The sequence below is a fragment of the Dunckerocampus dactyliophorus genome, chromosome 15 (assembly GCF_027744805.1).
Source record: "Dunckerocampus dactyliophorus isolate RoL2022-P2 chromosome 15, RoL_Ddac_1.1, whole genome shotgun sequence".
Classification (NCBI taxonomy): domain Eukaryota; kingdom Metazoa; phylum Chordata; class Actinopteri; order Syngnathiformes; family Syngnathidae; genus Dunckerocampus; species Dunckerocampus dactyliophorus.
This window is the reverse complement of record NC_072833.1, coordinates 26,542,977-26,570,587: the sequence shown is the minus strand read 5'-3', so window position 1 is coordinate 26,570,587 and position 27,611 is coordinate 26,542,977. Positions and strand designations below refer to the sequence as shown.

Here is a 27,611-nt window from a genome sequence, read left to right as displayed (position 1 = left end):
ATTGTTTACTTTGATGGTTTTCTTATTTTACTTCTTTTCTTTTTTTTATTGTTTCAGATACCATTTTCACATATTTGATATGATTTTGTCCTCTGTTTTGTCTGTTGTTGTATATTAGCTTGGCCAGATCGTATATCACCCCGCTCCCTCAGTATACTTCAGGGTTTAAAATAAATCAATAAATGACTTCAATTAATTATTCATTTCTTGAAATGGATCATTTATTGAATAAAGGAATGAATGAAATGGCTTATATTCTTCCTGCTGTGATGGGAAGCACACTGCTGTTTAACATTCACCAGACACATTAGGTGAATTTGCACAAAGTATCGGCTCAGTATCACCGATACCGGCCTGAATTTGACTCAGTTTAGGATTGGAATTTAACGCAGTATTATCAGACATCACTATGATACAGTAAATATATAGATTTCTGTTCCTTTGACATGTCCGCCCTGCTAATGAGAGACTGCAAGCAAATTAAAAGTATCGATCGCCATGGAGCCTTTTGTTTTTGTTTTTTTCTTTAAATGGTCCGCTGTCTTTGCAGCCGCTCAATTAAGAATCCGCCAAGCTCTCTCTCTCTCTCTCTCTCTCTCTCTCTCTCTCTCTCTCTCTGTCTTTCCTTGCTTTGCTCACTGAGCTGTGTTTGTTTGTCGCCTTTTGGCAGCCACAACACCAAGACCACGTCGTGGTTGGACCCGAGGCTCGCCAAGAAGGCCAAGCCGCCCGAGGAGTGCAAAGAGGATGGTGAGTGTGTTGGAAGTTGGCTTTGTTTTTCTCCACATTGCGGACACCCAGCCTGTCTGAGGGATTTATTGATGTTTGTAGCGCATGAGAGATGTGCACGGTGGACGTGGAAGACTTCTTATTTATGTACTTGCAGTCCAGTTAGACCGCCCGCCGTTTACAAAGAATTCTTTATCCTCTGCTGGGAGTGAAACGGTGTGTCCTTCAGCCGCCCACACACACACAAACATGTCTCTTTTAACCTTCGTGTACGTCAGTAACAGTGACTGATGGCGTTTTTGTGGCGCGTTCACAAGCGCAAGGATAGAGTTAAAGTCCAGAGCTAAATTTAACAAACTTATCAAGTGCACAGAAGGGTCACAGCGATCTAATTACTGCCAGAGGTTCTGTTGTTGTCCGTGTGCTGCAAGCGAGGACCCACACAACACACTTTGATCGCCAGAATGACCTCCACCAAGGCCTGGCAATCCTAATTCGGATGGGTACAACCTCATAGACACACACCTCCTGCATATAGATATGATTTTTGTCAATGATATCAATGAGAAATGATGGAAAAATGTCCTCTTGGGGAATGTTTGCTTGTCACCAAGATTATTCTCAGAGAAATTGAAAAGTAGATGATACCCTCCCATGCAAGTACCCATCTACCAACTTATTCAAGATTCAAGATTCAAGAGAGTTTTATTGTCATGTGCATGGTAAAACAGCAGTTATACCATGCAATGAAAATCTTATTCTGTTCATTCTCCCAAGAAAAGAAAGAAAACACAAAAAAAATAAGAACATAAGAAACATAAACACATAAACATATATACCAATAAATTAAGCAACAAAAACAGAAGACACATTAATACAAATAAATAATACAAATAAATAAATAAAGTGCTATGAGTGTGTGCGTGTGTTGCGTGCGGCGTGTGCGAGTGCTTCGTTGAGAAGCCTGATGGCCTGTGGGTAAAAGCTGTTTGCCAGCCTTGTGGTCCTGGACTTCAAACTCCTGTAGCGTCTGCCTGACGGTAGGAGTGTGAATAATGAGTGTTGTGGATGTGTGCTGTCCTTGATGAGGTTGTGTGTTCTGCGTAGGACTCTAGATTTATAAATGTCTTGCAGTGAGGGGAGGGCTGCCCCAACAATGTTCTGTGAGGTCTTGATCACCCGCTGGAGTGCCTTCCTATCACGTGTTGTACAGTTACCGTACCAAACAGTGATGGAGGCGGTAAGGACACTTTCCATAGTGCATCTGTAGAAGCAACTCAGGATTGTGGTGGACATGCCAAATTTCCTCAGTCTTCTCAGGAAGTACAGTCTCCTTTGGGACTTCTTCAGAATTTGTTGGGTGTTGTGAGACCAGGTGAGGTCCTCGCTGATGTGTGTGCCAAGGAACTTGAAGGTTTTCACCCTCTCCACCTCAGTCTCATCAATAAACAGGGGTCTATGCGGCTCCTTTTCCCTTGTTCTTGGGTCGATGATCATCTCTTTAGTCTTATCTGTATTGAGAAGGAGATTGTTATCACGACACCAAGCTATGAGGTCCGCCACCTCTCTTCTGTATGATGTTTCAACACCACCAGTGATCAGTCCGATGACTGTAGTGTCATCCGCAAATTTAATGATGCTGGTGTTGTTCTGGGAGGCCATGCAATCGTAGGTGAAGAGCGTGTAGAGGAGCGGACTCAGCACACACCCCTGTGGGGTCCCAGTGCTCACAATTCTTGAGCTGGATGTGCGATTGTGGACTCTGACTGACTGGGTCTGCCTGTGAGAAAGTTAAACACCCAGTTACAGAGGGAGGGTGACAGGCCAAGTGTGAGGAGCTTATTTGTGAGTTTGTGGGGGCTGACTGTATTAAAAGCAGAGCTATAGTCTATAAATAGCATTCTGACATATGTGTCCTGGCCCTGTAGGTGAGAAAGGGCTGTGTGGATGGCAGTGTTGACTGCATCATCTGTGGACCGGTTCTGGCGATATGCAAACTGTAGAGGGTCCACAGTTGCCGGGATGCTCTTTTTGATGTGGGTCATGACTATTCTTTCAAAGCACTTCATAACAATAGGAGTGAGTGCTATAGGGCGATAGTCATTCAAGCAGGTCACGTTGCTCTTCTTGGGTACGGGCACTATGGTGGTGGACTTAAAGCATGTCGGTACAGATGCTTGTGCAAGCGACAGGTTAAATATGTCAGCAAGCACATCAGCTAGCTCTGATGAGCAAACCCGAAGTGCACGGCCTGAGATGTTGTCTGGGCCTGCTGCTTTTCGTGGGTTTGTTTTGTTCAGAACCCTGCGCACATCAGCTGATGTCACCATGAGAGGTGAGTCCTGTGTGCTCCCCAGGTTCAGCCACCCTCTCTGCTCATCAGGAGTTTGGGTGTCAAAGCGGGCATAGAACTCGTTCAGCTCATCTGGAAGTGTGGTTTGGCTGGACGTGGCTACGCTACTCTGCTGTCGATAGTCTGTGATGTGCTGGAGCCCCGCCCACATGCACCAAGGGTCTGAGGTGGAATAGTAGCCCTCCAGCTTCTGTCTGTACTGTCTTTTGGCCTCCCGTATGGACCTCCTCAGGTCATATCTGGCCTTTTTGTAGTCATCAGCGGTGCCCATGACAAATGCAGTCGAACGAGCACGTAGCTTAGCCCTTACATCACAGTTCATCCACTGTTTTTGGTTAGGGTATTTCCTGTAATACTTGGTGGTGGTAACAGTCTCTATGCATGTGCTAATGTAGCCAGTAACAGCAGAAGCGTATTCATCCAAATCAACAGTACAATCTTCCCTCCCCGCTGCAGTTTTAAACACATCCCAGTTTGTGCAGCCAAAGCAGTCCTGAAGTACTTGATCAGTTTCTTCATTCCACACTTTAACTGCTGTACTTACAGGGGGAGCTTGTTTAAGAAGTTGTCTGTATGTTGGATAAAGGAATATAGAGATGTGGTCGGCCTTTCCAAAGTGGGGTCTTGGAACAGCCTTCAAAGCACCTTTCATGTTGCTGTAGACTTGGTCCAGGATGTTATTTTCCCTTGTGGGAAAGCTCACATGCTGGTAATATTTGGGGAGGACAGTCCTGAGGTTACAGTGGTTGAAATCGCCAGATATAATAAATACAGCGTCTGGGTGTTTGGTCTCGTGTTTATCAATGATGTCATGCAGGAGGCCTAGTGCGTTAGCGGTGTTAGCTCGTGGTGGGATGTAAACAGCAGTTAAATACACAGCGCTAAACTCACGAGGTAAATAAAAAGGTCTGCATTTCACCATCAGCAGCTCAATGTCCTGCGAGCAGTGCTTTTCCATCGTCTGTACGTCTGTGCACCACCGTTTGTTTACGTAAACACAGACGCCGCCACCTCTGTGTTTACCAGACGCTAAAGTCCGATCTCCCCAGTAAGCAGCAAATGTTTCCAACTGGATCGCCAAGTCCGGTATATCCTCCGTCAGCCAGGTTTCTGTGAAGGTGAGGACACAGCATTCCCTGATCTCACGTTGAGCTGTAATCCTTGCTCGTAGTTCGTCCATCTTGTTTTCAAGAGAGCGGACGTTGGCTAGCAGCAGGCTTGGTAGCGGTGGCCTAGTCGCTCTAGCTTTTAGCCTAGCATGCAGGCCGGCCCGCTTGCCTCGTTTCCGCCTCGGATGCTTTGCTCGCCGGGTATTCAGCTCACCAGGCCCGCAGGCTGCTGCGTTCTCCCGGCGCAGAAGAAAGGCAAAGTCTGAGAGGCTAAATGAAAGTTCATGGTGAACCCTGCCGATGTTCAAAAGTGTCTCTCTGTTGTAATGTACTGCGTGAGTGTGTTGAATGTCCAAAATGAACAATAAAATAGCAAAAAATAGAAAAACACGGGAGAGTGTCACAGAGACGTCTGCCACGGAGGGCGCCATCTTTGATCATTTGATTATGTCCATTAGCGGGCCGTCAGAGTAACTCTCATGTCATCACCCCATAAAACCTCCCGAAATATTGGCCTTCATGCCTTTGTGGCCCAATCTTCATGCTTTTACAAAGAGTTCTTATTGAGTGGTGGTCCTGTTTCAGCATCCCTTGACATCTTGTACTTCTAGACATTCTGAGTAGGTTCATCCAGCCACAGGCCCGTCCATCAAGAGTAATTCTCATATCATTGGTCCATAAAACCTTTGAAAAACCTGTCCTTAGGTATTTCTTGGCCCAATCCTGATGCTTTATTTACGGTATGAGTCCTATTGAGTGGTGGTCATTTCAGCCTGAACTCTGACTCTGAACACTTGACATCTTCCACTTCTGGACACTCCAGGTAGGTTCATCCAGTCCATAAAACCTTCAAACATTCTGTCTTCAGGTACTTCTTGACCCGAGCTTGATGCTTTTATTATGAATCTTATTGAGTCCTGGTCCTGTTTCAGTATTCCTTGATGTCTTGTACATCTGAGTAGGTTCCTGCAGCCACAGGCCTGTCCATCAAGAGTAATACTGAAGTCATTGGTCCATAAAATCTTTGAAAAACCTGTCTTCAGATATTTTTTGACCCAATCTTGATGCTTTAATTATGAGTCCTATTGAGCGGTGGTCATGTTTCAGCTTTAACTAGGACTCTCAGCACTTGTCATCCTTTTGTTCTGGACACTCGCGGTAGGTTTGTACAGTTGATAAAACCTTTGGAAATTCTATCTTTAGGTATTTCTTGACCCGATCTTGATGCTTTACGTATTAATGTTATTGAGTGGTGGTCCTGTTTCAGTATTCCTTGACATCTTGTACTTCTGGACAATCTGGGTAGGTTCATCCAGCCACAAGCTCATCCGTCTGGTCTATGAAGAGTAATTCTCATGTCACTGGTCCATAAAACTTTTGAAAAGCCTCTTTTCAGGTATGTCTTGACCCAATCTGGATTTAATCATGAGTCCTATTGAGCGGTGGTTGTGTTTCAGCCTTAACTAGGACTCTGAGCACTTGACATCTTGTTCTTCTGGACACTTGCAGTAGGTTCATCCTTTATGAGAGTATGGGGAGTGAGTCAAAAAGGAGCTAGGAGGAAAAGTGCTGACGTTACTGGGGATTGTTTACGCCGATGGTCGCCTGCATGGTGCATTTTGTGGTCGTGCAATATCTTCATAGTCTGCCGCCTCTGTAAATGTATTATTGATTGCTCCAATAGGCGTGTGTGTGTCTGTGTGTGTGTGTGCGTGTGTGTCTTAAGAAGTGCTGCAGGAACATGCATTGAGTTTTGCACGCCGGCAGTGTGCGCGCCTTCAAAGCTTTGGTGGCGAAGGCAAAGAGGCGGCAGTCGACATCACAGACGCCTTGTCGTTACATAACTCGCTTGATATTTCCGTCTTCTTCCCTGCCTGCCTGCCTGCATGCTCCTCACCTCCCATCCTTCTCTTCATCTCAATCCATCTTTGTCCCGCTCCTTCCTTGCCTTCCCCTTCCCACCTGTCTCCTTTGCTTCTGGCAGACATGAACAACCAGCGTGAGCTTTTTGCACATCCTTCCTGTTTGCTTTTGTACTCGTTTACATTGTTTTGTACACTATTCATCTACACGAAGGGAATATGGATGAGAATATGGTCTTTCTGCAGAAAGAGCAGCTTCTACTCTTCATTGAATACTTTTGGTAATGGTGTAGTTTATTTGGAACATGTGGTGAAGCTAGTCGCTAACCGGCTAGTAGCTAGCCGGTGTGGTGAGGCGAGGTGTCACTACACCCGTCACGTAGTTCTTGGGTGTAGCAATGTTCATAAGAATAATAATTCAAATGATGCTGTAGCTTGGTTAATATGCAGCTCACATTAAGGAAATGGAGCATTGTTGGCGCTTTTTGGAGGTTTTTTCAGGAGGCTTTATGGGCGGAATAGGTGTGTCCCATCAGGTAGATAGGTATAGGTACTTTATTTATCTCCCAAAAAAATTAAATCACTTTAAACAAAAACAAAGCAAAATAGGAAAGTTAAGAAAAATAAGACAATAGAATAAGAATAAAGAAATACTTAACAGATCACTCCAATTTCAATAATACATAATAAAAATAATACATAGTAAGTCCAGTCCTGTGTGTGTTTTTATGGCTCCCCGTCTGTTGTGTTGAAAATTTGCATGACATGGGGGAGGAATGTTCTGCTCAGTCTTTCAGTGGGGCAGGGCAGTGATAGTAATCTGCCACTGCAACTGCATTACGTGCATTCTTAGCTGCCCCTTTTAACCTATTTTTATCTCTTTAGAAGGCACGGAAAAGAGAAAGACATGTGTTCATGTCTCACATAATGATTGTGGATGATTGGCAAAATACCCCCAAAAAGTGCGATTTTCCTTTAAAGTCACGACGGCTTACCTTCATGTGCGCTGGAAACAGAAACGGGCCTTCCTCAAAATGCACGTGTCTAAAATGTCTTGCAAAGATGATCAAGATGAGGGCGTTGTCCGAGCCGTGATTGATGAATTGATGGATTAAGTGTCTAAATACTCGTTTATGTTGTGTTAGTGTTGAGTCTCTGGGAGTGCCATCTCACTAAATTTCACGCCAAGTCAGTAAGAAGCACATTTGCACATCGTTATGGTGGTCTGGTACTTTGACGCAGGCACTTCTTGTGGCGTGTGTATGTGTGTGTGTGTGTGTGTGTGTGTGTGTGTGTGTGTCGTACTGGTGAGTTATTATCGCCCCCCTTCACCTTGAGCCTCTCGCTGCAGCGGTGAGTAGCTGGCGTGGTGTCGTAGACGTCTGCCACGTGATTGATGGGTGTATTTTGAGAGCATCCTCGCACGCCTGAGGATGGAAGATTGGAAAGGGGAGGGGGTGTCTGATGACTTTGTGTGTGTATTTTGGGTGTTTTGCTTGTGTGTTAGTGGGGACTTCCAGCATGCTTGCATTACTCTATTTCATTTATCGCCCATGACTTCCACACTTATTATCATTTGATATGAAATCAATATTTGATTTAAGCCATTGTGTGCGTTACTGCCTGCTATTATGTTGTGTTTATATCCCTCAGCGGAGGTTATGTGCCGGCCTAATAGAATGCCTTACAACAATCAGATGCCAGTAGATTTTTAACTGCATTGTCCAAACTTTTTATACAGAAAACATGGAAGGGTGTAGACCAGTGCATATGACTTTACATCAACATTGCTTGAATATGTTATGTATCATTTCTAATTATGTTCTCCATTGTTTGATTTTTGAAAGTGAATGGTAAATTTGCAAAAATGGCATTTATAGTTGATGACGAGCTAGCTCTCACAGTTCAGCCTCAATTCCAGATGTGACATCATCGGGTGGCACGTCTCAGCTAAAGCAGAGTAAACGTACGCTTGTCGAGGTAGATGGTGGACTTGGTCCAGTATATTTTTCATCCAAATAGTAGTCATGCCAAAATGTTGTGTTGCTCCTGGATGTTCACAGTATCCCAGTGATACAGTAAGTTTGTTTTCTTTTCCAAAAGAGGAAGGATTAAGACCAAAATGGATGAAGCAAGTTCACTGATGACTGCTTTGAAGGAACACCTTTACAAGAAGCATTTGGCTTGAAAGTATGCTATAAATGCATTTTAAAAAAGGATGCTATTCCTGCCGGTACACAGGAAAAAAAGGCAAGAAGGACGACGTCAAAGTTGCCGCAGAACCGAGTAAGTCATGCCTTGTTTATATAATGTCTTCTCAACACTATTCCACTATAGCGACAAGGCTGCAAAGCATTATACATGTTATATAAACGTCTTTCATAGCCATATGTATGTTTGCTGTGACAGCGACAAAATATGAAATAAATCAGGATATAAAGAACCCTTTACGCTCATTAACAAGCTGATTTAAAACAATAATTGAAGGATAAGCAATTCCAGAGTAATTTACCATTCTTACTTACCATTCTGTGTTTCGAAGGCATCTCCATGTCTTAAGGCTTAAGTCCATGTTCTGCGAGTTCTCTATTACATCTCCAAAAGGTTTTTTTCTCCTCGAAAACTATTGAAACATCACGCAAATCTTGGCTACAATCACTGTAAACATCCTCTGTCTCGTAGGCTGCCATGTTTGTTAACCTGAGTGATAGTACTCCGATGGCATCACTTCCGGAAATGAGACAGCGAGAGCTAGCTCGTCATGGCTGACACCATCAACTATAAATGTCATTTTTTACCGTTCGCTTTCAAAAATGGAACAATGTAGAACATGATTACAAACAATAAATAACGTATAAAGTTGATCAATCATGTCAGGGACCCTTTCAACTTTTTTTTGCTGTAAGCTGCTTTGTGCGATAAAAGTGTCATACAGCTGAGAGGACGTGGAAGAACTTCAGTCAGAAGGGAAGAAGATGTCAGGCTAAAGAAAGCAGAACATCGGACGCTCAAGAAGAGACGAGAGCGAGCGGCATGTCGCAGTCGTCTAATGTCTGCTGCCGTCCCTGCACTGTCTCGATAAGCCGCGAGCCTCGTCAATTCGCTCGTCTTCTTCTTCTTGTGTTTTACGGCGCGGCGTAACACTCTGCTGTTGTCTGCGGCTCAGAGCCAGCAGACAACAGCAGAGAGACTTTGGACACAGGAGGGCAACGCGAGGACACACAGCATCAAAAACAAAACTTGGGAATATACTTTAGTGACTGCGATTGGCTGGTGACTAGTGCGGGGTGTACTTTTTTTTAGTTTTAAACATAAAATTGAGCAATATTTCAATCATCTTCCTGTATGATATACAGCATATTGATTGCACAGTTACCAGTGAAATATGTCATTTTGTGGTCTTATTTAAAGAAAGTTTGATATTTCATTTCAATTTGTACATTATTTGCATGCATGCGGTTAGGTTCTTCCTCATTTTCTTGGCAAAATGCATTATATCGTTTATAAATACATACATCATTTATACACACATTATTTAATAAATTCTTCTATAATTCACTTTGGACATGTAGTTATGTGTACTAATGTTTCAAAAGATGACACTGGCGATTTAAAAAAAAAATCAAATGCATTTGCTTGTTATGACGTAAACATTAAAATATAAATAAATTAAATAAATGCATAAATTAAAGCACAAATATGGTACAACATATTTAAAAAGTTAAAATGACTTCAATAAAGGTGTCAAAAATTAAAAATAACAAAAAAATAGCACTGACTTTCATGAAAGTGTAAAAAATAATTATAAATAATACTAAAAATGACTAAAATTTAAGGGTGAAAAATCATTCCAAATAAAAATTAAAATGACTTCAATAAAAATGTAAAAAAAAATCATTCCAAATATGTAATTAAAAATAAAAAGACTGAAATAAAAGTGTAAAAAATGATTACTAATAAATACAAATAAAAATGAATTCAATAAAAGTTTAAAACATAATTACAAATAAATAAAAATAAAAAGATTTAAATAAGAGTTTAAAAAATAATTTCAAATAAATAAAAATAAAAAGACTTAAGTAAAAGTGTGAAAAATAATTACCAATAAATACAAATATAAATTTCTTAAAAGTGTAAAAAAGAATTACAAATAAATAAAAATAACATGACCAGAATAAAAGTGTTAAAAAAAAAGAATACAAATAAAACTAAAAAGGCTTCAATACAAGTGTAAAAAATAATTACAAATAAATCAAAATTACTTCAGTAGAAGTGTAAAAAATTATTACTAAATAAATAAAAATGACTTAAATAAAAGTGTAAAAAATAATTACGAATAAATAAAAGTAAAAAGACTTAAAAGTGTCAAATATAATTACAAATAAAAATGAAAATGACTTCAATAAAAGTGTAAAAAAAAATAATTACAAATAAATAAAAATAAAAAGACTTAAATAAATGTGTAAAATGTAATTACAATAAAGACAAATAAAAACACAAATACAGTAGACGCCCCTACAACGTAGATAATCCATTCCAAGAACCTTTATGTTATAGGGATTTTATGTTATAGGAAGCGTAAAATACATGTAAATAGCCTAATCCGTTCCAAGATCTTCCCAAACTCACCCCTTTGGCCCTTCAAAATATTCAAAGTCCACCAAATATGATGGGAAAATATAAGAAAACAGCATAAACATAGTAGAGTAACATTCCAATATAAAATAAGGTAATAAATAAGATTACTGTAAATGAATAAAACTGAAAAACAAAAACAATCCTACCGTTCATGAGATGTCTTGATCAGGAGCGCAAGTGGAGGCAGGAAGGAGGAGGAGGACGAGCCTTAAAGAGTCTAAGAGTCAGCTGGTCTCACAAACGCACACGCACTACACGATAATGCTGTGTGCAAAATTTTAATTTGTAACTTAACTTAATTGTTTAAGTTAGTTTCAGGGGGACTACGAAGAGGAAGGAGGTTAAGGGACAAGCCTGTCTCTCTCACAAACTCAGTACGTGCTGTATAACTCGGCCAATGAGATGAGAGCGTAGACGGTGCCCCGATAATCAGCCAATGAGATGAGAGCGGAGGCGGTGCCCCGAAAATCAGCCAATGAGAGCGTGATGCGTCAGAAGGCGTCACCAAGTGTTAGTCTGAACTTGCACCAACTTGAGGCATTAATAAGGTGATTGAAAAAAAAAAAGACTGACTTGACGCTTTATGTTATATGGAATTTCTTCCGTAACACGAAGCAAAAACTTTACATAAATTCTTCATGTTCAGTGGAATTTATGTAAAAGGAGGTTTATGTTATGCGAGGTACTACTCTACAAGTGTAAAAAATAATTACAAATAAATAAAAATAGAAGTGATTTCAATAAAATGTGGAAAACGTGGGTTCCCAGTTGAGTACCCCGACTTCAGAGGAGTCAGTGTGCAGCTTGTATAGTAGTGTAGATTTCCTATCAGCTGAAAATAAGTCCGCACACAGCCTTTGTTGTGTAAAAATTGGGCAACACAAGTGTGTAAAGAGATGATTGTGGCTCCAGTCAAGCATGGTGGCTGGTGACAGTGTCATGGTGTGGAGCTGCACAAGTGCTGCCGGCACTGGGGGAGCTGCGGTTATATCAAGTAGAAGCTAGGCAGCTACTTAGACAATAATGTGACTTCATCCGGACTGCAATACAAGCTAACATCACTAAATGTGTAAGATACAATCAAATACTATACTTCCAATGCTCCAGCCTGGATGTATAGATTCTTCTCGCCTCTGTGGGTGTAGTAATATTGTGATGTAGTAGAATGTTCCAGAGAGTGTTAAAGCTCTTACTGCCTGCTACGAGAATTCCAAGCTTTGGGGATCACGGCCATGATCCGGATGGCAGAGTATCCAGGCGGACACAAAAGAGAGTTTATTGACAGCGTGTCATCTAACACGTGCATGTTTACTCCTTCTACAGTGGAGGTTGAGCGATCAATAAGGAGGTCAGCCGAGGTCAGCTGAGCTCCTCGCTCGCTGCATGGACTCCAAGTAGCTGCACCTTCTTTCTTTTCCCCGCACTCGCCGCCATTTATCACTTTGAACGTGGTGGGAATTCAATTCACACTTGGGCTGGGGTGTGTATGAATGCTCACTTGGGCAAGTGGGCCGCGAATCCCCCCCTGCCTCCCAAACCCCCCACTGCTCTTAAGCCCCCACTTTTCCCCACATACACGCGTGGATACCATCCGCGTGTCTGACAGGCCATTTTTACAGCGTGAGATTTCAACACCACCGCATTAAAAGGTGATAAAATATGACAAACGATAACCTCAGGAGACGTGATGGCGGCACGCGCTTCCCAGAAGGAATGAGGGCTATCACAGGGTTAGCAAAAGCACAAAACCTTTCAGTTTCAGCTTTTCTACACAAAAAAAAACACTTTTAAGTTGAATTCCAGAATACACACCGTCAACAATACAAAACACGCATTGTGTTCTGAGTCCTTGTGGTGTATGAGAGCAATCTATCGGTGCTCTGTTGTACGTGTCTGTTATTGTAATCACGACTGCTACCAGTAGAGGGTAGCAAGGAGGAAGTGGAAGTGCATGGCGGAGTGTAGCGTGCAGAAGGTTACGCATTGTAGGGACATTTTAATGCATGCACACACACACATGTGCACACACATGCACACGCACAGTTTAGTTCCAAATGTGAAAATCGTAAATAGTTCATGATGTTATGTTTGTAAATAAATTGTTATTTTCATGTAAAACAACCCCTTTTTTGTGTCATTTATGTTGCGGTATAGTTGTTTAGATATTTGAGCTGTCACAAAAGCATAAAAATTCACTTTGTGTCAAAGTGAAAGTTATGCTTGAAACATATCTGGTTGTCTCTCTTTTGTAGTCAGGAACTGATATTTTCCTGAAACTTCCTGAAACCAATGCTCTACTGCTGATTACTAACTTAATTAACGCAAAAAGGTAGAAACAAACTTTTTTTTTCTGATGAAAGACGTGTGGTCGGTTCCATGTTTATATAACCATAGGACACAATATTCTGTGTGCCAGTCTAACTCGTCGAAAATGGCCTCTACTGGAGGTTGAATTCTGAAAAATGGCTGGGATTGAATGAGTTAAGCTTCAAGTGGAGATTTTTCAGACGCTGAAAGGACACTGAAGGAATAAATACTAACATCCTTAGCATTAGCTTTGTTTACCAGTCAGTTTGCCTTCATTTCATATGATTTGAGCTTTGATGTAGTATTTGTTGGGGCTAAAATGACCTTAAAAACATGGCTATGAAGTGATAAATGGTGATGCTGCATGCACGAGGAAGTCCACAATCATTTTGCTGCATTTTGATTGCTTTGTGTCCGTGCAAAACGATGGAGAAGGTTAGTATGCAGGCAAGTTAGCCGCTTGTGATTTTTGGGTTTTATTTGTTTCCAGAGGTCAAGGCACTGCATCACATTTGCTTTGGAGACTTTGTCTTCATGTGGGAGGACAGGAAAAGATGTATGCAGGGCACTCTCTCTGCATAAACTAGGCCAAGGAATAATATTAAAAGTACACAGTGGCCATATAGCAGGGGTGTCCAACGTGCAAAACATTTTTTATCAGCCCTCAGCATATTCTAAAATACAATTAAATAGGAAAATTTAAAAAATGAAAAATAAATAGCAGCAAATTTACCAAAATAAAGACGAATATTAGGAGAATAAACTCATAATACTCCAAGAAAAAACAGCATAAAATATGGCGTTTTGAAAAAAAGGTCTACTATCATGAGAAACAAACAAAACAAAGAATAAGTTGCAATTTTTGGAATATTAGGTTGGGTGAAAGTTAAAGTAATATTCTGATAATAAAGTCAGAATATTATCAGAAAGAAGTCCTTGTATTACAAAATAAAAGGCACAGTCTGATAATACACTTCACCAATAACACACAGCTGAGATGCTTGAAACATACAAAAAACATCTCAGCATATCAACATGCTTTGGTTTTTGGTTTTGGGTTTTTTTTTAGTGTAAAAGCTATCTTTAGACTTTTTGGTATGCAGCCCTGGGTGGAATAAGTTTGGACACCCCTTGGCATGTAGAATGAGGAGCCCGGCTGCACAGGTGTTTCTAAATAGGTGCTGCAGTGCCCCCGCTTGTGGCTTTTCATTCATTCCAAAGGGTGTTTGCACTTCTCAGAACTTGTTTACCAACTTCAGACAACATTTACAAGCCGGAAAATGTCGCTGCATTAATATTTCACTGCTCTTAATGAAGCCACGACAGACGCTATTATTATTTATTTATTTATCGGTTCTTTGGAGGCAAATCTACAGGAATATTTTTTAAACGATTTTCATGCACGAAGAATGATTTTTATAATTGTTTTCCAGAGCTTCCATATGGCTGGGAGAAAATTGAGGACCCAATCTACGGCAGCTACTATGTGGAGTAAGTTGGCAACTTCAGACACAACGCTCAACTTTAAAATACTTTTTTTTTTTTGCTCATAATACATTCAGAACAAAAATCTCTTATCTTTTTATCTTCCCCCCCTTTTTACAAAGCCCATTCTGCGGCTCAGTTACATAATATGGCGGTGGGCCATTTAATTAATCATTTTTAGAGCTAGAGCGAGCGAGAGAGAGAGAGAGAGGAGTCCGCCGCCGCAGTGCCGGAGCTGATCTTTGGTGGGGATGGGAGGGGAGTCAAGTGTGAAATCTAAAATGATTTGGTTGTTTTTTTTTGTTTTTTTTCTTGTTGCTCATTGTAGCCATATAAATAGAAGGACCCAGTTTGAGAACCCGGTTCTGGAGGCCAAGAGGAGACTCCAGCAGCAGCAGCAGATGCAAAGCCAGGGTCTGTCCTCGCTTCCGCTTCCTGCCATCTACAGAGGTAAAGAAGAGAGACGTTCACATGGAATATACACTACACATGTATGGAACGTGGACTTCTGCACCAAGAACAATGCTGTCCATGTCCGTCCAAATCCGGATAACAGTGTGGCTCCAGTGTGTCGTTGTTGAATATCGGGTGTGTAGAAACCCACATTTTGTACATCAGCAGCAGAAAATGCTAACTTTCTTAGCATAGCTTTATTTAGCCCATCATCATCATCGTCAGCCATGTTTTTTTGTTTAGGTTTGACTGAAACACTTTGAGGTTGGACCTCCTTAAACTCCAAAATTCCACAGTCTTGAATGCATCATTAGCACGCTTTGAAGGAGGAGGAAATGCGAACTTCCTTAGCATTAGCTTTGTTTAGTCCATGAGCACCATCCTCAGCTTTTTTTCTTTTTTTTTACATTTGACTGAAACACATTGAGGTTGACCTCCTTAAACTCCAAACTTCCAGCAGTCTTGAACGCGTCATTAGCACTCTTTGAAGGATGAAATGCTAACTTTCTTAGCATTAGCTTTATTTAGCCCATTATCATCATCGTCGGCCATGTTTTTTTGTTTAGGTTTGACTGAAACACATTGAGGTTGGACTTCCTTAAACTTCAAACTCACAGCCGTCTTGAATGCATCATTAGCACTCTTTGAAGGAGGAAATGCTATCTTCAGCCATGTTTTTTTTTTGTTCACGTTTGACTGAAACATTTTGACGTTGACCTCCTTAAATTCCAAACTTCCAGCAGTCTTGAAGGAAGGAGTAAATGCTAACTTCCTGAGCATTAGCTTTGTTTAGTCCATGAGCAACATCGTCAGCCATGTTTTTTCAGTTTATGTTAGACTGAAACACTTTGAGGTTGGACCTCCTTATACTCCAAACTCCCAGCAGTCTTGAACGCATCGTTAGCATTTGAAGGAGGGAATGCTAACTTCCTTAGCATAAGCCTTGTTTACCAATCAATTTATCAACGCTTCAGGGCCTCGTCTCCATGGCGACACATCCCAGTGAGGCTCTCTTTCCTCCTTTTTTTTACCCCCCTTTTTTCCACCCCAAATGTCAGTAGAAGATGCCAGCCCCTGTGCCACCCTCCCCAGATCCTACCCACCGCAGGTGGGCCCGGCATCGGCGCCGGAGCGGAGCCACAGCCTGGGCGACCTCTCCTCCTCCCGCTCGCCGCCCGTCCTACGGCGGGCGGCCTCGCCGTTCGCCTCCGCCGACATCTCCCCGCTGCGGCACGTCCTCACCCGCCGGATGAACATGAGCCCCCGGAGGCCGCCGCTTCCTCATCTCCGCACTGCCCGTAGCCCCTCCCCGCTATGGCGTTGTGTCAGTAAGTAGGTCAGGAGAGACGGAGACCAGGCTAGCATCCTTTGTCTTAGCATGCTAGCTATGCAGGAGCGGCGAGAGGCTTGACGGGAAGCGAGCTAACCCGCTAACCACACCTCCTTTTCTGGGATAAGCCACAGGAGGCTCCTCTTCTTCACAGATCTTCCCTAACACTCCCAAGCATCTTCTCTTGGAGCTCTCCCTGATTGACAGCATGCAATTGGCTGAATTATGCCACACCTGCCTCCCCCCCGACATCCCCCTTTTCACCCTTCCTTGCCGCCATATTCCCTGGAGAAGGTCTACTTTAGACTGAAACACCTCTCAAGCTGCAAGTGGGATATTCCCAACTTCCACGCAGGCTGAACGCTTCACTGGCGATAAATGCTAACTTCCTTAGCATTAGCTTTGTTTTTGCCTTCTGTTATCAACATCGTCTGTGATCTTTTGTTGTTTGACTGAAACAGTTTGAGCACGGGCCCCTTAAGCTCCAAGTGGGGTATTTCCAACTTCTTGAACGTGTCATTTGCAATCACTGAAGGAGTATATGCTAACTTCATTAGCATTAGTTTTGTTTACCAGTCAGTTTGCCTTCCGTTATCAACATCGTCAGCCATCTTTTGTTGTTTGACTGAAACAGTTTGAGCTCGGACCCCTTACGCTTTAAGTGGAATATTTCCAACTTCTCGAAGCGCATCATTAGCACTCACTAAAGGAGTAAATGCTAACTTCCTTAGATTAGCTTTGTTTACTTCCCGTTATCAACATCGTCAGCGATCACTGAAGGCATAAATGCTAATTTCCTAAGCTAAGTTATCAACATCACCGGCCATGTTGTGTTGTTTGACTGAAAGAGTTTGAGCTCGGACCCCACAAGCTCCCGCAGGTCTTCCCTCAAATCCCCACGCATCATGTGATGGAGCTCATCCGTGATTGACAGCATGCCATTGGCTGAATCTGTAGTCTCGTTGAGCAGGTTGAAGGGTTTTCCTCATGTACCTTCTGCACGGGGGTCCACCCGCATTTCCTCCCCCAAACCCCACCCGGTTCCACTCTTCTGCAAATCATCTCCTGCCAGTTCTCCACCTTTTGGGACAGCTTGTACTTAACCCCACCCCCCAATACGTATAAGAGCACGGTCACCACGCCCATCCTTCCATCTTCTGTCCCTTCCCGTTCCAGAGAAGCCGTTGTTCACGCGCGACCCCACCCAGCTGAAAGGCAGCTTCCTGTCCACGGCGCTCCAGAAGAGCAACATGGGCTTCGGCTTCACCATCATCGGAGGCGACGAGCCCGACGAGTTCCTCCAGGTGAAGAGTGTCATCCCGGACGGGCCGGCCGCCGCTGACGCAAAGATGGCCACAGGTAGGAGACGACACCCGACAGACATCTTTCCCGGCGAGGGCCACATAGTGAAACATGAAAGGATGCAACTTTGATATTTTCTAAAGCGACACATGGAGGTACGCTGAGAAGAAAATTGAAACATTTTCTCGTGACATTACGACTTCATATTTTGACTTTATTCTATTCTATTACAATTACAGCTGTTTTTCTTCATTTCTCCTGGGTTTTTTTGTTTGTTTGTTTTATATTTTCCAACTAACTATTTCAGCTTTTTACTTGTACATTTTCTTCTCGTAATTTGGAGTTTATTCCCATCATATTTTGACTTTATTCTCGTAACGTTATAACTTCCAAAAATTGCAACTTTATTTGTTATCATGTAATATTAAGACTTTAAACAAATATTAATATTTCAACTTTATGCTCGTAAAATAAGGTTATTTTTCCTAAAATTACGACATAAAATACTTTTTCTAATTAGATTACAGCTTTTTTTCTCTTAATATTTTGACTTTATTCTCGTAAAATTACAGCTGTTTTTCGTTATTTCTTCTATTTTTTTTTCTGTATATTTTCCAACTAACTATTTAAACTTTTTTCTCGTACATTTTCCTCTAGTAATTTGGACTTTATTCCCATCATATTTTGACTTTATTCTTGTAATGTTATAACCTCCAAAAAGTGCTACTTTATTTGTTGTTTTGTTTCTCATATTATATTTTTCCTCATAAAATGACTTTTTCTCATTAGATTAGAACTTTTTTGTCGTAATATTTTATTCTTTATTTTATTTATTAATTTAATTAGATTTTATTATTTTGTTCTTGTCAAATTACTGACGATTTTTCCATTTCTGCTGTTGTTTTTTTTTTGTTTTGTTTTGTTTTGAGTTTTCTTTTAGAATGTGCCGCAGGCCAGTAAAAAAAACAGCCCCGGGCCGCACTTTGGAACGTCCCATTACTTTTGTTTGTGTGGTGGATGTAATGTTCCTGCGCCTTGTGCAGTTTTAGCTCGCCCATTAATCATGATGGGGGCCTTTATGAGCCCCATTAATCCAGCTGGTGGCCACATGGGGGTACAAAGTGAGCAGGAAGCATCAGGACTGATAAGGCGTGCTGTGCTGCATAGTAAATATTTGGGCTGTCTGTCATCTTTTTCATAACTCCTCTGCAGTCCCACCAGGCCTCTTCGGTGCACGTCCTGTTAGCTCATCCCCCACTATCAGTGCCCCCCTCCCCACTAGACCGGGTGTCCTACTTCTGCAGCTAACGTGATGACAGAAGCCACGCCAACAAAACACAAAGTGCTGTGAAGGCTGTGAGATTCCTGCTAACGTTATTTCGGGGGATTTGTGGCCCCTTTCTCTCCACGACCCCTCCTGGCTGTCAGCATGATTACAGGGACGTCACAGGCTGACATCACAGGGGAACTGAAATATGGAGCTGAGGAAAAATGATATTCATACATACAGTATCATTATTTAGTATGTATTTATTTATTAACATTTTAGTCAAGAAAAAGATCAATTATGAAAATTGGATTTATTAATAATACTTTTTGAATATATTTATCATAGAGTATCATTTCAAATGTACTATTTGAATTTGGAACACATTTTTAGCATAATAAGGCACTTTTAAAACTGACACAAAATTAAGTCTGTGAGTGAGTCCAACTCAAAATAGTAATGAAAATTTAACAATGTAATATAATAATAATAAAAAGTGAGCCATCCCACTTTGTTCAATGGTCCTTGAACACACCGTATAACTTTCTCCCATGCTGGCCAGTTAGACTACTGTACTGTATTTTTAGGGACGTTCTCTCTGAAAAACAAACTGCAGGCTCGTTACTGTCTCAAGCGGGCCTTACATCCCGACGTACGTGTTACCACGCGCTACCACGCGCTCCGCCGTTTTTGGGAAATTTGTTGGAAGCAGGGTGTCTGAGGGGTTGCAAGTGTGGAGCAAGCGATTCGTGACACCCACGTGCTTGCCGCTCGCCGGGGCCGCGCAAGTCTGATTAATGGCGGGTACGCTGTGTGAGCAGCAGCCGCCGTGCGCCCACGGAGGTCGGGAGAACCAGCGTGCACAGCCGGAGGAGTCGCCCGCCGCGGGAGGGTCACACACCTCTCCTCTGCCTTGCTCTTGTGACCTGCATGCGTGCAGGCTTTTCCCGCATGCACGCAGAAAATAATGTGCATCCCGATTTTCTCCCTGCGCACTTTGCGTGCTGTCCGCGAAAATCTGTGCAGTCCACGTGCGTGTCTCTTGCGATTTTCCCCATTTTTGCACGTAGGTGCATGTACGTCGGGATGTAACTCCCCCTACCCCTACCCCCCTACCCCCGCTACTTAGGGTACTGTCTTAGTTTTACACAATACGTAATAAATAAGACACATTAGATCGCTGTAACGTTGGACCCCCACCACCACCACACATCCTCCGGTCCGCCAGAGATTTGTGGGAACATGAGCCTGCCCGTTTGCAACTGCTGCAGTAGAGCATAGTAATAAGAAGAAGAAAACAACAGCCATTTTTTGCACACAACAGCATCGTTGCCTTTAGCATGAATGCTATATTTGATACATTTTAGCAGGTTGGTGTGCAGCACTGACATCATTACTTTGTGTTGTTTCAGTTAAGCAGACCAACAGCGACCATGTGACCAATGATGATGAGTAATGTGTCTCTGTCCACGATGACATCATTGTTTTTTTGTCAGCCAGTCGTAACGACCTCTTTAAGCGCAGCAGAGGGCCTGCCAGGTCTCGGCGCCGTCATCGTTTGTTTTCTACTATCGATCACGACGCCGCTGCTGCTCAAGGCCAACGCCGCCTGCGTTTAGCCACATTCATTAAAAACTTGGAAAGCAGTCGAGAGAGAGAGAGAGAGAGAGACGCATGGATGTCTTCTTAACTTGCTGTCACCTTCGCTCACGTCTGTGGCGAGCATAAAAGATATTTAATGGCCGCTTTTTACGACACTGTCTTCTAGAATGGCACTGATGGTGAAGGTCACGGAGGAGGAAGCACATGATGCGGGTTTCAGTCCTGGAGGATCTGCTTCCCATTTTGCCCCACCCTAATAGACAGCAAGCCATCACTAAGATAATTCCACTGAGCAACAAGCGCCACCTTCCTGCAACAACACCCACTTTCTAATCCAGTCATTCATTATTCATTCTTCTTGTTTTGCTTCCAAGCTGCTTCCTTTTTCTCTTCCATCAGGGCTTGCTTGGATGACAATGAAATGAAAGGATGCAACTCTGATATTTTCTAAAGCAATATGCTAAGAAGTGATATACATATCCTGTATATTCCAATGCATCTCAGCTTTGTCATACACAGTAGGTGAAAAACTACAGTGGTGTGAAAAAGTGTTTGTCCCCTTCCTGATTTCTTCTTTTTTTGCATGTTTGTCACACTTAAATGTTTCAGATCATCAAACAAATGTAAATATTAGTCAATGACAACACAACTGAAACCAAAATGCTTTGCAGTTTTTAGATTAAAATCTTTATTATGAAGGGAGAATAAAAATCCAAAGCTACATGTCCCTGTGTGATAAAGTGATGCCCCCCTAAAGCTAATAAGTGGTTGGGCCCCCCTTAGCAGCAACAACTGCAATCAACCTGCAATGAGTCTCTTCCAGCGCTGGGGAGGAATTTAGCAGGATTGTTGTCATTCAGCCACATTGGAGGCTTTTCCTTTTGAAGGTCATGCCACAGCATCTCAATAGGATTCAGGTCAGGACTTGGACTAGACCACTCCAAAGTCTTCAGCCAATCAGAGTTGGACTTGCTGGTGTGTTTTGGATCATTGTCCTGCTGCAGAACCCAAGTTGCTTTCAGCTTGAGGTCACCAACATTCTCCTTCAGCACAATTCATGCTTCCATTTATCACAGCAAAACAGCCCCAGACCATCACACTACCACCATCATATTTTACTGTTGCTAAGATGTTCTTTTTCTAAAATGCCAGGTGTAATGGGAGACACATCTTCCAAAAAGTTCACCTTTTGTCTGGTCAGATTACAGAGTATTTTCCCAAAGGTCTTGGGGATCATCAAGATGTTTTCTGGCAAAATTGAGATGAGCCTTAATGTTGTTTTTGTTCAGCAGTGGTTTTGGTCTTGGAACTCTGCCATGCAGGCCATTTTTGCCCAGTGTCTTTCTTATGGTGGAGTCATGAACACTGACCTTAACTGACGCAAGTGAGGCCTGCACTTTTTTGGATGTTGTTGTGGGGTCTTTTGTGACCTCTCGGATGAGTCGTTACTGCGCTCTTGGGGTCATTTTGGTTGGCCGGCCACTCCTGGGAAGGTTCACCACTGTTTCATGTTTTGGCCATTTGTGGGTAATGGCTCTCACTGTGGTTGGCTGGAGTCCCACAGCTTTGGAAATGGCTTTATAACCTTTTCCACACTGAGAGGTCTCAATTCATCTCAGTTATTTTTAACGGGGGGGGGGGGGGCAATCACTTTTTCAAAGAGGGCCATGTAGCTTTGCATTTGTTTTCTCCCTGAATACTAAAAGTTTCATTTCAAGTTTTCATTTGCATTTTGTGTTCAGTTGTGTCGTCACTGACTGATATGTAAATTTGTTTGATGATCAGAAACATTTAAATGTGACAAACATGTAATAAAATAAGAAATGGGGAAGGGTGCAAACACTTTTTCACACCACTGTATATTATTCATATCAACTTCACTCTTTGCTCTTTTTTTCCATTTTTCCTGTTTTTTGTGGCATTTTCCAAATATTTAAACATTCTTCTTAAATAATCTTCCTCAATTAGATTTTTGTAATATGACTTTATTCCTATAATATTATGACTTAACTTAATATCATAACATTACATTCTTCTCCAGCCTAATTTTCAAAAAATGGAAACTTTTTTGTTTCTCATAATATGACGACTTTTTAAAAAATAATGTATTTTTTCTTTTATACAGTATTTCAACTTTATACTACTAAAATGATGTTATTTTCCTCATAATATTATGTTATTTTCATAAAACTAATACTTGTTCTGGTTGGGTTACTGTTTCTCTTAATATTTTGACTTTACTCTTGTATTATTACTGCTGATTTTTCCATTTTTATGTTGTTTTTTTTGTTAAATTACATTTTTGAAAAATCTCTTGTTAGTATACGACTTTTTTCTCTTAATAGTTTGACTTTATTAAAGATATGTGTTTTCTTTACTATTTCAACTTTTTGCGACTAAAATGACTTTATTTTTCCTCATAATATGACATTATTCTCACAAAAATAAGACTTTTTAAAATTTTGTTTTAAATTACTTTTGACTTTATTCTTGCACAGTTACTGCAGATTTTTCCATTTTTACAGTTTTATTTTTTCTTAAATTACATTTCTAATATTTTGTATTTTGTAAACCTTATTTTAAATTTTTTTTCTTTTAGTTGTCTTGTTAAATTTTATTTTTAGAATGTGACATGGGCCAATAAAAAAGTTTAAAACACACGTTGCCGCGTGCAGCAAATAGCTCCCAGGCCGCACTTTAGGCACGCCTGGTAAAAAGTATGGGCATGTATGCAAATCTACTGAATTTAAAAACATTAATTTAAAAATACTAGCCAAGTGTCATACAGTTGGCTTTAAGTGTTTTTTTAAAGATGTGTAGTGAAGCCTTTTTTTAAGAGAGCATTTCAGCTCCTCTTACGTGGGTTGGTTGAAAGTAGAGTGGCAGCCATATTGTTCCTTCACAGGAGGACACCAACATTAGCGACATCAGCATAGCTGTGCTAACATTACTCTCACATTTTAAGAGCAGCATCATGCTAGCTTAGCCTATTTGCTGAAGAAAACCAAATGATCAAACTTAAAGCCCACGTGCCTGTCTCTGTTTGATGGATCGGTGGCAAAGCTTTATTTTAAGATGTGTAGCGAAGCCTGCTTTGCACGTTCTGCATGGGGCGGGCACATGTAGCCAGGGGCGGGTCTTCCTCGTGTCCATGAGGAAGGAAATATTTCCTACATGATTTTATAAAAACTTGTCTGTGTGAGGGAGATGATAAAACACGTTAAATGCCCTGTGCAGTACCTTGTGGTGGTCTACAAGTCCCGCTGTCTGTCTCTTTACAGGCGACGTCATCGTCTACATCAATGACGTCTGCGTCCTGGGTACCACCCACGCCGACGTGGTCAAACTGTTCCAGTCGGTGCCAATTGGGCAAAGCGTGACGTTGGTTCTGTGCCGAGGGTACCCGCTGCCGTACGAGGCCGAGGAGAACAGCAGCAACAACACCGCCATCATCTCCCCGCTGGGCATCATGGAGCAGCGCCCCATCGTGGTCAACGGTCGCTCCGGATACGACAACTACCTGGACTACATTTCCCGCACGGCCCGCTTCGTTCCGGACCCCAGCCAGGACCACGCCCAGCAGCAGCAGCTCCTCCCCCCTCACCCGGGCGACACCCACTTGGACGGCTCGCTCGCCTCCGCCGCCACGCCTCCCGACAGCGTCTCCGTGTCGTCGGGGGCGACGCAAGGCGAGCTGCTGACGCTCACCATGGTGAAGGGCGCCGACGGGTTCGGCTTCACAATTGCCGACAGCGCCGCGGGCCAGCGGGTCAAGCAGGTTCTGGAGCCGCAAGGCTGCCCCGGGTTGAGCGAGGGAGACCTGATTGTGGAGATCAACAAGCAGGCGGTGCACGGATTCACGCATGCGCAGGTCGTGGAGATGCTCAAGGAGTGTGCGGTCGGCGCCGACACCTGTCTGCTGGTCCAGAGAGGGGCAGCAGGTAAGACCCCAGACTCTCGGGGGCGCTGGCATGCAGTACAGCAGTTCTACACTACTTCCATAAATCCAATACACAATAAAGTCCAAATATTCAAAGATGAATACCTTTTAATAAAAAAATGTAAAGAAATGTAACAAAAAAAGAAAAAAGAGAAAAAAGTTTTAATCTAATCTAATCTAAAAAGTCACTATTTTACTTGTAATATTATGAGAAAAATAACAATGTCATTTTAGAAGCGTAGGGATGAAACATTAAAGAAAAGTTGTAATATTATGAGAAGCAAACAAAACAAAATAAAGTTGTAATTTTTGAAAATTTAGGCTGCGTAAGAAGTTATAATATTATGGGAATAAAGTCATAATATTATGAAAAGGAAATTTACAAAGATTATTTGAGAAGAAAGTTAAAATATTTGGAAAATTACAAACTGCAAAAATGTGAAAAAGAACAAAAAGGCCTTTTCATCTACTGTGTGTGACAAAGCTGCGGTGCATATTTTCCTTGAGCTACAGTTTGTATCACTTCTTATCATACAGTATGTGTTGCTTTGCAAAATGTCAAAGTGGCATCTTTCATTTTGAACAGTAGCAGTCATGCAAGTGTAAAAAGAAGCGGTACAAGTCATTGTGGTTTGTAGCCAAACTTCATCACAATGAAAAGTGACACAAAGGGAAGTGTCAAATTGAATAATTATATCTTATTGTTTTCCTAAAAAAAAAAGCTAAACATTTGAATTGTTATTCATAGATGATTTTCTATTTTATGACATGAAATGAACCTTGAATATGGATTCTATCTCTGTGAATTCATTTGACCCTACTATAGAATTCATCATTTGCTTAAAGCTATGGAATACTCCACAGGTTCGCATCATTAATAGTCACACAGGTGTAAAAAAAAAAAAAAAAAAAAAAGCGATCAAAACTTGAAAAACCAAAGAAAAGCTGTGGCGAAAAGTTCCACTTCCAGATTTTATTGTCATCGTTATCATTTTCCTCTTGTACTCTTTTTATTACTCAGTCAACATAAGTCTGTAAATATTCTAATGATTATTTTTCTTATTCAAATATACAGTATATATAGTGACCTTTTATTCCATGAAATCTCTTAATAAATGAATTTCAAAGTATCTTTTTAAGACTGGATGCATTATAGCGTGAAAATAATAAGCACATTTTCTGCATACTGGAACAATAATAATGATTCAAATCATTTCAACACCCACAATTTAGCATAATAGTAATGTAAAAAAAAAAAAAAAAAACATTTTGAGTTGCTTTCCAAGGGTCTACTAAGGGGTACATGTCTGAAGTTCCTGCCCCTTAGTGGTTGGTGATTGAAGTGCCAGCATGAGCGCTGGGCTTTTCTGTCAATGTTCCGAGTGGATGAACACAGTTTAGGTTGTGATTGACACAGATGGGACGTGCTGGCATGAAAGGGTTTGTTGTGGGTGTGGCCGGCGTCCATCATCCATCATGTGATGCTTTGCATCCTGCTGATGTTTGTTTGCCGGCTTAGTTGGCAAGCGAGTGAGTCAAGTGTCTCTTGTGTGGAATCAGTTTGCCTTTCTGCACCGGAGTTGTTGTAATTCCACCACAAAGCGCTTTTGTCTCTGCTCCGACGCACTCCGGGTGTCGCTCGCAAAGGTCAGCGGTGAGAATTAGATTGATTTATTAGCTCGTTAATTGATTTTACCAGGCAGTCAGCCGGGCGAGAGCGCACCACCGCAGCTTGTCTGGCCAAAGGCGTGCGTACTCTACAGTGGCGCTTCTTCTCCAGACTTTCTTTGCACATTCTGGGGGCACAAACACAACAAATTTGGCCTCCTTCTCAGCGAGTTGTCATCTTTGTAGAAAGTCTAAAGGTGTGCTCTCTCGACATTGCAGGTCATTATTCCCCGTGGAAGAGCAGCAAGCAGGTAACACACACCAGCCTGATAAACCTGCAACTAGCAGCTATTCAGAACTTGCTTACTTTACACGCTGCTTTGCAGCTATCCATATCACAACTTCATTTACTTTACACCAGGGGTGTGCAAAGTGTGGCCTGGATATGCTTTTTGTAAATATATTTTTAAAATATATTAATTTCTAAAAAAGCATTTTTAACCCAACAACAAAAATGGAAAAATCCTCAGTAATGACTCAACAATATCCTCAAAACATTAAGAGAAAACAATTTTAATCTAATGAGAAAAAGTCACAATTTTACTTGGAATATCATGAGAATAAAATAATGTCATTTTAGCAACGTAGAGTTAAAATATTAAATAAAAAAATCTTTTTTAAAAGCTGGAATATTATGAGAAACAAACAAAACAAAATAAAGCTGTAATTTGGGAAAAATGAGGCTGCGTAAAAAGTTATATTATGGGAATAAAGTCATAATATTACGGGAATAAAGTCATAAATTTAGGGGAATAAAGTCATAATATTATGGGAATAAAGTTAGAATATTAGGGCAATAAAGTCATAATATTATGGGAATAAAGTTAGAATATTAGGGCAATAAAGTCATAATATTATGGGAATAAAGTCATAATATTTTGGGAATAAAATTATAATATTTTGGGAATACAGTCATAATATTACAGGAATAAAGTCATAATATTTGGGAATAAAGTTATAATATCAGGGGAATAAAGTCATAATATTATGGGAATAAAGTCATAATATTTTGGGAATAAAGTCATAATATTATGGGAATAAAGTCATAATATTTTGGGAATAAAGTCATAATATTATGGGAATAAAGTCATAATATTTTGGGAATAAAATTATAATATTAGGGGAATAAAGTCATAATATTTTGGGAATAAAGTCATAATATTTTGGGAATAAAGTCATAATATTTTGGGAATAAAGCCATCACATTATGGGAATAAAGTCATAATATTTTGGGAATAAAGTCATAATATTTTGGGAATAAAGCCATCACATTATGGGAATAAAGTCATAATATTGTTACGGTATGGCTGGTGCTGTCAGGCGCTTGACCCCCAGTGTGCAGAGACGAGGCAATGGAGTGCAAAAATAAATGTTCTTTAATTGTTTAAAGCAGGAGCGAACAAAAGGTGATAAAAGTAAAGGTAGTCCAGGTAAGTGGATAGTTCAGGTAACAGCACTGATTAGGCGATGAGGTGCATAGGAAGCACAGACAATGGCAATGAACCAGCGCCGCTCGTACGATGGCTCTGGCCTTTTAACCGCCGCAAATGACAATTGGCCGCAGCT

At 41.3% G+C, this 27,611-nt stretch overlaps 1 protein-coding gene across 19 annotated transcripts in view; it reads left to right on the top strand.

Annotated features, from left to right (window-relative positions):
- The window catches only part of magi2a (membrane associated guanylate kinase, WW and PDZ domain containing 2a), a 179,735-nt gene that overhangs the window by 135,442 nt on the left and 16,682 nt on the right, over positions 1-27,611 (top strand). For 13 of the 19 annotated variants that reach the window (XM_054752778.1, XM_054752777.1, XM_054752776.1 and 10 more), the window contains 7 exons: positions 671-750; positions 14,432-14,489; positions 14,812-14,933; positions 15,995-16,264; positions 17,443-17,625; positions 23,719-24,378; positions 26,265-26,296. In XM_054752778.1, coding sequence (XP_054608753.1) covers positions 671-750; positions 14,432-14,489; positions 14,812-14,933; positions 15,995-16,264; positions 17,443-17,625; positions 23,719-24,378; positions 26,265-26,296 — 1,405 coding nt within the window. The remainder of the gene's footprint in view (positions 1-670; positions 751-14,431; positions 14,490-14,811; positions 14,934-15,994; positions 16,265-17,442; positions 17,626-23,718; positions 24,379-26,264; positions 26,297-27,611) is intronic. The other 6 variants (XM_054752792.1, XM_054752782.1, XM_054752780.1 and 3 more) reach the window with 4 other exon arrangements.